The 12,315-nt window shown below is 34.8% G+C and overlaps 1 protein-coding gene across 14 annotated transcripts in view; it reads left to right on the plus strand.

Moving 5' to 3' along the window:
* PCMTD1 (protein-L-isoaspartate (D-aspartate) O-methyltransferase domain containing 1) overlaps positions 1-11,106 on the plus strand; it is a 52,184-nt gene extending 41,078 nt beyond the window's left edge. For 9 of the 14 annotated variants that reach the window (XM_068932728.1, XM_068932725.1, XM_068932729.1 and 6 more), the window contains 4 exons: positions 1,529-1,700; positions 2,269-2,289; positions 3,285-3,408; positions 8,425-11,106. In XM_068932728.1, coding sequence (XP_068788829.1) covers positions 1,529-1,700; positions 2,269-2,289; positions 3,285-3,408; positions 8,425-8,795 — 688 coding nt within the window. In that variant the 3' untranslated portion in view covers positions 8,796-11,106. The remainder of the gene's footprint in view (positions 1-1,528; positions 1,701-2,268; positions 2,290-3,284; positions 3,409-8,424) is intronic. The other 5 variants (XM_068932737.1, XM_068932735.1, XM_068932738.1 and 2 more) reach the window with 1 other exon arrangement.
* Positions 11,107-12,315: the final 1,209 nt, after the last annotated feature.

The following is a 12,315-nucleotide window of genomic DNA, read 5'->3' on the forward strand; positions in this document are numbered from 1 at the left end:
ATACATGGTTGGTCATGTGCAGCACATGAGAAAGTTGCAGTAGTTGGTAGAGGATTCTGGGGTCTGTCCATGACTCTCCAAAGAAGGGAGCATTGTATTATTTTCAAGTTCAAGCATCCCTTAGAAGTAAAATACACTGAATACTGCAGGCAAAACTTAATATTGACTGGAATTCTAATTTGAATATTCTAATTAAGAATTCTGGAATTCTTAATAGAATTCTGATTTGCCTAATTTGTAATAAAATTCTCATTTATTACTGGCAGTGCTGTAATTAAGTTTTATGTGCAGTATCAGGAATTAACAAAAGCTACCAAGCTTCACTATAGCTAAAGCAGCATTGATTTAAATGTTGTCAGGTGCTTTATTGGGATCTGATACCGCTAGCCAGGTCAAAATAATTTCCTCTCCGATGACAGTCAGCTGTAAAGGTCATGAAATGGGTACATGTATTTGTGTAAAGTATTGGGGGAAAAATTCATCGCTTCTAGGTGAAATTTGTGATGCGTTGGATTTAATACTACCAGATGAACTTATATTAACTGTTTTCTGGACCTACAAGTGTGTGGTTTTTTTTGTTTGTTTTTTGAAAACTATATTCCTTTCTATAAGCAACTATGGTAAACCTCGTAGTCTCTCTTCTTAATAAAGTGGGTGGGGGAAAATGTAAAAGAAAAAGGTTTATAATATGTAAATTGTACTGTAATGGCATTAGCAACTTGAGCAGTAAGATGCTGCAGAGATTTGAAAATTGTCAGAAAATATCAGTGTAATTGGGAATATATGCAGCTGTGGCAATGAAGTTCTATCCTGTGCATGTGTTTTCTTTGGTATGTCACACAGTGGTCAAGGGTCCTTATAATCCTTACAATTTCTATTATAAACTTGGGTGTACTTACAAGCAGTTATGCAACTTTTGTTGCGAATGAAAATCGGATAGAACAGATGGATGCTTCTGGAATACCTTACCTGTTGTGTGTGTTTTTTTTTTTTTCTTGTTCTGTGTTTGACCAAAACATGAAAACCTGTTCCAATTAGTTCTTTTTTGGGGAAAAATTGAGCTTAAGGTGGAAAATGAGGAGATGGAGGAAAGTGAATCTTAAGAGCCTGATCAGTTGGTTATTAGGAATTGAATTGTTTCAGCATTTGAGCGATACCCAGGTTGTTGAATAAACCTTGATAAGTGTACTGTTTTAAATATACTCTTATGGCTTAAGGTTGTTTAGATAAGCCTATTTGCTTACATTTTGAAAGTCTGATGACATTTTGAGTCCTTTTTTGTTTAATACATAATTAGAACTGCTGAGAAATTTTTCTGTGGTGGTCCTTAATGTGGCAGAAACAGATTATTTTCTAAATAATATTGCCATGTAATGTAGTGGGGTTTTTTTAAAGTATGTATGCTAATACTTCTTTCATTACCTAAAACTGAAGATTACTGTTCTGTCTTTATCTGGGCTGGTTTTCCTTAAAAATCTTGTTTTGAAATGTCCCCTCTTTTTTTTTTTTTTTTTTTTCTTCCCCTTAGATTTGAGTTCTGTGAACCTGCCTTTGTGGTTGGCAATTGTTTGGAAATAGCCTCAGACAGTCATCAATATGACCGGATTTACTGTGGAGCTGGAGTCCAGAAAGACCATGAAAACTACATGAAAATTTTATTGAAAGTTGGAGGCATTTTAGTAATGCCTATAGAAGATCAGGTGACTTAGTGACAATTTCCCCTTGCTGTCTTTCAGTATAATTATGTAATGTAGGAATGCTTTTCAATGTATATTTGACTAAGTTAATGTTTGACTAATGACATCTTGGTTCAGTGTATTGCTGCAGCTGTGTAAATATTAGTTTTTTTTTTTTTTTTAATGCAGTTATGTACTTTTTTCCCTTAAACTTGTTGAAAACCATGAATATCCTTATTCCATCAGTCTGGGGCAAAACTGTGCTTGTCTTCAGTGAAGCTAGAACTTCACAGTATTTTAAATATTTCATACCAATCTCAAAACTGCCTTGAAATCCTTCCCCCACCCCCCACACATACGTTTTTACTGTCAGTACTTCAAAACAAAAATACTCTAAGCAAAGAATTGATTTCTGGAGAAATCTGAAATCACCGTGCTTAGTGGGAAATAGTATGGGGAGGAAAAAATGGAGGAAGAAAATGACTTATTTTCAACAGCTTTCAGTGTTACTTTTGCGTATTAGGTTAAACATTTCTCAGACGGGAGTATTATTCTAATAATACTTCGCACTTCTATCACTTTTCATCCATAGATCTCAAAAGGCTTTACAAAGGTAAGTATTATTCTCCCTGTTTTACTAATAGGGAAATTGAAATAGAAAGGCTGTGTTTAAGTTGGTGTCCTTTTAAATCTAAATATTTAGTAAAATATTTCACGATAAAAATGTTAATTATTTTATTGTACAGAAATAATTGCCATGTATATCTAATTTCTCAAAATATCAAAGTTATTTTAAACATGACCTGCATTGAACAATTATATTCAATTACTTAAATATTTTTATTTTCAGTATTTATTGAACTCTATCGTCATTTGAAATTGCTGGAATTCAACTTAAAAGTAGCCAGGATTTGAAAGCAAAATTAACACTAAGAGTATTTCTGCCATATAGGCACGCAAATGCGGGGGCTGAACCATGTGAGATAAGGAGAGACTGAAAGAGCTGGGTTTGTTTAGCTGGGAAGGAAACAGGCTAAGGGAAGATCTAATTACTAACTTTACTATCTTAAAGGGGTGGGTGGATTACTGAGTAGACAGGAGTCAAATTCTCCTTGCAGATGCACAGCAGAAGGCAAAGAAGGTTACAAATGGCAGCAAAGAACATCCTGCCTGGTTATAAGGAAACAGTTTGAATGTTAGAGCAGGTTGCCGAGAGAAGTTATGGAATCTCCATCCTTGGAAATTTTCAAAACTTAATTAAACAAAGCTTTTGAATTACCTGCTTTAACTTTGGAGTTAACTGTGTTTGAGCAGGAGATTGAACTACAGAGGCTGGATCCAACCTAAAGTATTCTATAACCCTGTGGAAAATTTAGAAAAAGTTACCTTGGCACTTCATTTCCTAGTTGTACCTTTGCCTGTTGTCAAAGAAAGTCCTGTTCATTACTATAGTGATAAATAATATTTCAAGGAATATACAATTCCTTTTTGTCTGTAAATCAACCTTTCTAAATTAATTTTGAAGCATACTGAAATAGCAGTGTATCTAAACACCAATCTGAATAGTACTGAGTATAACAAAACTTTAACTGCTTTTTTTATTTGCAGCTAACACAGATCTTGAGAACGGGACAGAACACATGGGAAAGTAAAAACATCCTTGCTGTTTCATTTGCTCCACTAGTGCAACCAAACAGAAATGACAACGGCAAACATGACACTGTGGGACTGCGTAAGTGTCACTTGTGTCTCTTTGTGACAGGTTTTTATAGTGCCTGCTGGTGATTTTCTGGAATCGGAGAGGCTATGCTGTACAGGCATGTAACATGATGAAACAGGAGGGTGCAGTTTAGAACAACAGTAGCTCACTGTTGTCCATGTGCTTCTGTCTCATGTTCTATACTGCTGTGCAATTAGTATCTTGAATTAAAATAATGCCTTCTTTCCAGCTTCTCTTTCCAGACTTGTTTTCCTTGAGATTCAGCTTACTTTCTAATGAGGCACAGGAAATTCATTGAGCTAATACTAGGTATGTCAGGAGTGCTCACGTTCTGTCTGTCTCCTAGAGCAAAATATTTCCTCCTTACCCTCTGGAATGGAAGGAGCGGATCTAAACTGCACCTGTGGTATTGTAGCATGTCAGCAGCTGAGCGTGCTTGTGCTTGTCTCTGTTTGCAACTGATAACGGTGACGCTAGCTGTTTTGGCGTTTGCTTTCTAGTTGCAGTAGTCTGACTTAGTTTAGTAAAGGATAGAATGTCTCTGAAAATGCATCTGGTGCCAAGATGATAAGACAGCGTGATAAGGAAAAATCAAAGGAAGGAGTAGAGATGAGATGATCTGCCTGGACAGCTAGAGCTAGGAGTAGAGTAACTTATGGGGCTTTGTAAACATCTGAGAACTTGATAAACTCAAGAAAGAAACTAGATAAAGTGCCAGCTTTTTTTCTTCTGTTCTACTTTAGCATGCAGTTTGATGGGAATAAATCTCTGTCCTCTTTGTATTCTTCTTCCCTCCATGTGCACTTTGAAAATGCCAGATGGGTATAAACACTTCAAGAATCCAGAAAGTCATATCAGGTTGCATGGCATGTTGGTGATCTGGCTTTTAATTTTGAGGGTATGTGTAAGCTCGTGAAGGATAGTTGCTTTATTGTAGTTCCATTTGCTTTTGTTGTTTGAAGTATAGATGGTCGCTTCCCTTATGTAATCAGTTACCTGTGGAAATAATTCATTTTTTTTAGCTTTAACATTTGCTTTCTTAAGACCTCAGAAGTTACTTTCTTCAAACTGACTTTTTAATACAGAAACTCTTTTCCTCTGTTCTTTGTTGTAGACTTATTCCATAATAGATAGGGTGTATCATGACTAACAGTGAAATAGAGGTGGCTTGTGAAACTGAATGTCACTTTTACTATGATTCCCTACATTCTAATTCCCTAAAAGACACAAGAGGGTTTTCAAGTGTTCTGTTACCAGTCTTGAATTTTTGTAATACGGATGAAACGGTGCAGACCAGTAACATTCAGAACTGAATTCTAGTGTAATAAAGCTGTTTCCTGTATGTAACCTAGCAAAATAATTTAAAAGTAACTAACTCACTCTTAGTGAGAAGGGGAAAAGGTATGTAGCACTCAACAACACTGCAAAGTTGCTATTTAAAAAAAAAATCTTCAGAGAATTGAAGTTGCACTGTAAAATGAAGTCAGTAAGACGTGCTGCTTTTCACTGCTCAGATTGGCTTAGCTTTTACATGATTTATAAATAAATAAATAAATAAAATGTGACCTGGAAGCTCAAGAAGTAAGTCCTCGCCAATTTCTCTTTTATAATACAGCAGTGTCTATTTTTTTTTCAAATCAACACCTCTGTAAAGTATCTCAAACGTCCACAGTAGTCTAGTAAACATTATCCTCCTGTAAACTTTAAGCCAGAAATTGCAGATGTCGTTGCTGAAGTAAACATGGAGTCTGTGCTTTTCCATGGACAATATTAAGGACTGATTGAGTGCTTTGACACACACGTAGTGCAGTATACTTGCAATAGTTGTAAGTGTTACATGTACATAGGGCTTAGTAAAATATCTGAGAGCCAGTCGTTATCAAAGTAGAATCTTTTTCGCATGGAAGGCTATAGAGGTATTGCTAAAGGATCATTTTACAAGCTTAATTATTGGTCAAGACACAATTCACTGCTGCTAGACAGTTGGAAAGAAATGCATATTAAACATCCAAAAATTGCATAATGGTGTTCTGCTATTTTTTTTCTTGTAGGAAAATAGTAGCTTGAATCATGCGCGTATAGAGTACTTGACGGAACTAGGGCAGATTGATGGTAAAATTCATTCCAATTTTCATATTATGTAAATAGTTTAATAGGGAGTATTCAACACCAAATTGGTTACACCTGTGTGGCATATTGCAAGCAAGGGCAAGCTCTGTAGGCGTACTGAAAGCCATGCGTTAAAGGTCAGGCAGCACTAGCACTGATAAAGTAAATATTCTGCATTGCAGCAGGGCTTAGGTTTAGCAGCGTGCTAACAGGACAGCTTAAAGCATGGGAAGTAAATTTGCGTTAACCCATAATGTACTGTGTATACTAAACATTCTGTCTGATCGTTACCTCAGTAAATCCTGAGTCACTGATAAGTCACAATGATAGATTCTAATAGTCTAATTTTTATTTTATAGTAATTTAACCAAGGACAAAACAGAATCTAGAAAGTTGCATCTTGTATTAGATTGAAGTTTGTCTAGCCTCAAAGGTAGCTGGATAATAATTCTCAAACATCAAGTAATTTTGAGAAGGTCACTGATCAAAAAAGGAAGTGAGTCATGTTTCTTGCTCAGTTATTATCATACCAATGATGATTTATTGAAATTAGGGCTTAATGGCAATGTAGTTGATTCTGTCCAGTTTACTGACTAATGAGTGACAACAGCATGAGCAAGTGCTGACGGTGTATTGAGGTAGCTTTCGAAGAACTTTATACTTTTGGTTTTTTTTGTAGTTCTCTGTGGTGGTACCTCTAACTCTCTTCATGTGGTCGTCTTCCTGCTAAAATAGTCCTCCTTCCAATTTAGGATAATGTTCATATACTCAGTGGAGTAGGGGAGGAGGAGCAGTGAGTTCTGGCATTGAATTACTTTGCAGCTGTTAGTTATAAAATAATCACTGGTCTTGAATATGCTTTCCTGTTGATTAGGACAAATGTCCAGAACTCCAGTTTCTATCCTTTCTGGTGAGAAGAGATAGCCTTCAGCTGCCCTATCTGTAATACTAACCATTTATTATACAAATAGCCAAGTAATATTAGTAAATAACTATCAAGGCTTTCTTTAAAATATATATTATATATATATATAAAAAATTAAATATATAGAGCATATATATAAAATATTTTTTTATATATATAGACAGAGAGAGAGAGAGAGCAAGTCTGAAGACTTTGAAAAGCTAGTTTTCCCTCTGCTACCTGTTTGTGTGCCTGAGATCCTGAACACAAATACAGGAGCTTTAGGTCCTAAATCATGTAATATCAATTGTTTGGCAGTTCCTAATTTTAGCTTATGATCCAGGTTGTGATTATAATCTTACTGCTGGGTCAACTTTCCCTAATTGCGTTCATATCTGAAGAACTAGTCATTGATTATTTCTAACTCCTCTGATTTTGAGGACACTTGTTTGTCTTGAAACCTTTTAAATGTTGAAATCAAGTAGGATATAATCAGTCATAACTTGCACTGAAAATAAAATGTCTAATCTCATACATGTTTAGCATTATAGGTGTTTTGTATTGTCTTATAGGATAAGAAAGATGAGCTTGAACAAGATGCATTGTTTCAAAGTTGTTTTTCATCCTTTGGAAAAGAAATTTGTTTTTCTTCTGCCTTCAAAGTCCTTCTTAGTTCTCTATATGAAATGAATGTCTGCCAGTTCATTTCCTTTAACTTCTAAACATGTTATAGTTTGTGCTTGCATTTATTATGACCGGCATAGAATCTGTGATCATGGCTTATTTAGCATGATTTCTTCAAAGTGTGTTGAAAATGGTCGTCAGATAAGGTTTGTTTTTAGATTTTAGGTGATTCTTACAAACAAATGGACTCTTTTTTTCTTTTTTTCTTCTTTCTTTCTGTTGGCATTAACAGAAATCAGTGTTGCTAGAACTGAGATGTGTCAGTCGTAAATATCTTTGGTCTTAAGTCTGAGTGGCTAGCATGCAACTGAAGTCAGTGTATGGAACAAAAGGTTTAGTTAGAAATATGTTGAATGTTTTTTAAGCTTAATGCAATATTGGAAGTGTATTCATCCACATTATTTCTGAATTCTGATTATAAATAAATTTTCCCTTTGGTAGTCCCCATGAATTTTATGTTCCTTTGTATAGGAATGAAAATGAGAATCAAGAGAGTTGAATAGGCTTTCAGGGTTGTGTTGTGTGTGATGTGTTTTATTATTATTATTTTTTAAATGATCTTTTATTTGCTCAGCAGTTGCCCTTCTAGTGCAGGTCATGAACCACCCCAGCAACACTTAGAATCATCACCTGCCTTTCTGTCATTGGAAAATACATAGCTTTTTGCTTGTTGGTATTCTTTTTGCTCTGGAGCTCAGCAGTTTTGATTCATTTTCTGCTGCAAAGTTATGGATGACTTTACCTGGTTGGACAGCTGCCAAGCTGGCATGGTTCACCCTTAGCAGTTGGGGCCAGTAGAAGAAAGGCACCTGTGCAAACTAGACCAATGTGACATAGGGGGAAAGTTCTTTTCCAGCAGCAGAATCTTGGGACCTGCTTCTGGTACTGTTCTAAGACTTTCAAGATGTTGAAAGGTGATGTTGTTTGGTGTGTGTTTTCTTAAATACTTTAATAGTCTTTCCATGCTTTCTACTTTTATTTCACATCTATCAAAAAAATCTTAATTTTTTGGGATTCTGTGTTTCCTGTTAAAGATGAACGATATTCCAGAAGCCATCTTTAGCTCACATCTGAGTCCTTTAAATGTGTCTGTTGAATGAGATAAATCTTTCAGTAGTGAATATGCTACAAGATTTCTTAAGAGCTCTCTATCTCCCCTTGCTTTACTGTACCTTGTTTTATCTCCCCTTGTTTTATTGTTTTGTATTGTACCATGTGTGAAAACTTCAGTTGCTCTTAAACATTAGTCTTAATGTCTTGCAACTAGTTTTTCGTTAGAGGGGAGATTACACTTAGAAGGTAAATATAACTTGTTCTCCCTTTCATTTTAGCTCCGTGTGCTGTTAGGAATCTCCAGGACCTAGCTCGAATCTATATCAGACGCACCCTTAGAAACTTCATAAACGAGGAGATGAAAGCCAAGGGTATTGCTCAGAAGGCTCCTCCAAAACGAAAACGCAGGAGATGTCGTAGACGCAGGATTAACACCTATGTATTTGTCGGTAATCAACTCATTCCTCAGCCTCTAGATAGCGAAGAAGACGAAAGGATGGAAGATGATAACAAAGAGGAAGAGGATAAAGATCACAGTGAGATCTTGAAGCCAGAAGAGCCTCCTCGAAATCTGTTGAGAGAGAAAATTATGAGTCTACCGTTACCTGAATCTTTAAAAGCATACTTGACCTATTACAGAGAGAAATAACTTGTTTTAAGTAGAAATAATGCCTACTGATAGTTCCTTTATTCTTGAAAATGTAGCATTTATTAAGAAATAGATGGACAAATTAGTCTTTCATCGAGACTGAAGTACAGTGATAAATTGTAACTTATCTCTATCTTGCCTTTGCTACAAGGAAGATGTGCATTCAACAGTAGAATTCCTTTTTAAAAATCTATTTTTCTTTAAATTTTGAAAATGCTGTTTTAACTCTGATAGAAATATATATTCCATTATGCAGCACTAATCAGTATTTTGCATGGTAAGTCTTTTTTGATCCCTAAAAGATTTGTATTGATAAGAGGGTGAGTGAAATTTTATATATGCTGAAATAATTGTTAAACACGTGCATCTGACTTGAGCAATTTGTCTGTATTTATTCTTAGGGGGAACACTTTAAACATGCAGACACTTATATCCTCAGATGTCAGAATCAAACCCTTTTCAAAGTTTATTTTACTATGGCTTTGTTGCAATCATTCTTACTATGTTGGTATAGTTGTATTCCAACAACACAAAGTGCAATAACTGTATGCGGACACTGAATGAGCTGGCTTTAATGAAACATGAAAATACAAGTTCTGATGTGTCAGATGTCCCTGCTACTTCTGCATTTATCTTTTGCCAAAAGATCTCGAGAAAAGTAACAGCTTCTCTCAGAGCCTTAAAGAAACATCATATTGAATATAAAACAAAGCAATGCTTACTTCTGTTCTGCTTATTTAACTCCATTGTACACTTTCAGTACTTCTAGTTAGAGGCACTTCCTTATTTCCGGAAAGTTTAGGACAGTACATCTTGTTTATTTCTAAAGCTACGGCATTGAGACACAGTGTTTGGTAATAAAGATTGTAACTTAGATTTCAATCATCTATATTTACTGCTTTTAAGTAGAGGTAGAATTTAGATAACGTTTAGTTTGTATTGCTTATTGGGATAGCTATAATAGTAGAAGTTAGAATTAATTCAGCAAATGCACTTTAGTAAGTGGATTTTATACTTAATGTGCATCTCCAAGAAGGTAGACTTGTGCTAGCCTGTATTTTGTTTCTGAACATGGCCCTTAGCACAGAAAAATATTTATGAAATCATATACATCTTTTGGAAACCTAAGAGTAGCGGTGCAACTGTAGGGACTCACAAGAGTGCTGATTTAAATATTTTTATCATTTTCCTCTCTATTTGGTGAAGTTACTTGCAGCTCTTTTTAGCTTTGTTTGCTTTTACCATCTTATTTCTTCATTCTCTCTTGTAACATGACTACGAGGGAAAATCTTGTTTATTAAGAACTTGGCATGATATGCACTAGAAGCCATGATCATTGGCAACATCTGCCTGTTGGACCCAGTGGCAAGTATTACCTTTGAAGAAATATCCTACTCAGTGCATTATAATTCTGATAATAACATTTTTCTGGTGTCATAGTAAAGCAAAATAATCATATCTTTCTCCATCAGTTAAGTTTCCTAGTCCAGATATTTATAACCAGGCAATATTCATGTGGTCTAACAGTCTGGTATTCACTTTAAAATCTAAGCTTTTTGTTACGTCTGAGAAGGAAGATAATACATAATCCCATGATATTGACTCTTTGGTGTGCATTTCATGCTGTAGTCCTTATTTTTGAGGTACATCATAGTAATGTTTAAATGGAACTTCATGAAGGCCTGTTGTACCAGCATGTGGAGTTATTTCCGCAATATATTTACAGTATAAGTAAACAAAACTATTTGAAATAAGTATTCAGACTTTATTTTAAAAGCAAGAAAAACTAATAAGAAATAGTTTTCCAAAATAATGATACTAATAAAGTAATTGTGACGCTTCAGCTATAAGAACTGAACATAACCTTTTTTTTTAATGGATTATTTTAGATGGAGTTTAAATGATCTGAAGTTTGAGATGTTTTGTCTCTCTCTCTGCTCCTTTCTTGGAATCTACATTGATAAGTTCAAGAATATGAGATTACTAAATATTACTTATATACTTTAAGGACTTTATACAGGATGCTTTTGGAGAATAATTTTCTGCATTTTTTTCACTCCTGTATACTTGGAAAAATGGACAACGGATGATTTGTCATGATTATTCAGTATGTATTTTTTTGAGTCACTGAAAGAATGTGCTTTTTCTGTGTTTTATATGTGGATTTATTTTACACTCTCTTGAATTTATATTTACATAAATAAAAAGGTAGAAATGCAGAATGAATTAAAACTTAATTTTTACCATCTCAGTTGATGATGGGGACATTGTTGCAATAAAATGGATTTTTGGTGGTTTCTGCTTGCTTTAATTTCTGTGTTTCCGTGTTAGTATTTTCACTCACTTGGAAATTCAGTTTTCAGTTTGTTCATAGTTAGGTCAATAGAATGCTATTATGGCATATCAGAAATAAAGACAAACAGTCATATAACCTCTTGCTAAATCTTGAGTTTGTGCAAAGGCCTGAAAAGATTAAGTAGTATTCATGACACAGGGAAACTATTTTGAGCCCAGCATTACTTTTAACATACTGATATGAAGTATTAGTGTCTTCTGCAGAGCCTGGTCCTTGTTTAAGCTACGTTGGAGAACATGTTCACATTTTTTTTCTAAATACTGAGACTGTTTTAAGCATGAACAGAGAAATTATCTGGGTTAAAATAAATGATTAAGATTCTGATGATAGCAAGGGTGAGCAAATAACAAATCACTTTTCCTCTTGAAGCTCCCTCTTGATGAGGCCCTGCTCTGTTAGCAGTTAGGGATAGAGGGAAAATATAGTGCAGATAGGCTGAGCTGACTGTAGTTCTGCAATGGTGCTCAATATAAGCAAGGATGTGATGAACTGGAACATCTACATTTTATTTTATTTTGCAGTCCAGAGGATGACTCAAGAGCAGTGCAGTCTTTTAGAACACCTGGAGGCTTTTAAGCCCATATCACTACATTCAGTGTTTTGTGCTGTTTGTTCTGAATCTAATGTTCTGTAACACTGGCTTTCAGTCATCTGTTAATAGTAGTGACCTTTTTCGATCAACAGCCTACAGAACTAAATCTATATTTGTAATACTTTGTTTGCTTCAGTTTGTTGTCTTATTTCAAAATTCATATGAGGTTTTTTCTTTAAAAATCAAAAGTTGTACATCCCTAAAAACACTTCCTAACCTTGAAGATGAATTGTATCAAAAACACTGTGCATAATAAATTACACCAAGAGAGGGCAGTATTGCCTTGAAGGAAATTTAAAGATTGCATGCTGACACAGCTTGTAGAAGAGGTGATAAAATTAAAAAAAAAAAAAAAAAAAAGGTCTTGCATCCACATTGAGGGTTACATGATGAAATATTTCATTGCTGAGTCACTTGCTTAGGTATATATCTGAAAGGTATATAATCTTACTTTGCTAAGTGAGTCCTATTGTGACTTCCAAATACTAACAGTAAGTTACCTCTCTGAAATTTCTGTTTCAGGAGATACTGTATAATTGCTTTCTTTTGAGGTATGTTTTCATGCAATTTGA

This window comes from Struthio camelus, chromosome 2, assembly GCF_040807025.1.
Source record: "Struthio camelus isolate bStrCam1 chromosome 2, bStrCam1.hap1, whole genome shotgun sequence".
Taxonomy (NCBI): domain Eukaryota; kingdom Metazoa; phylum Chordata; class Aves; order Struthioniformes; family Struthionidae; genus Struthio; species Struthio camelus.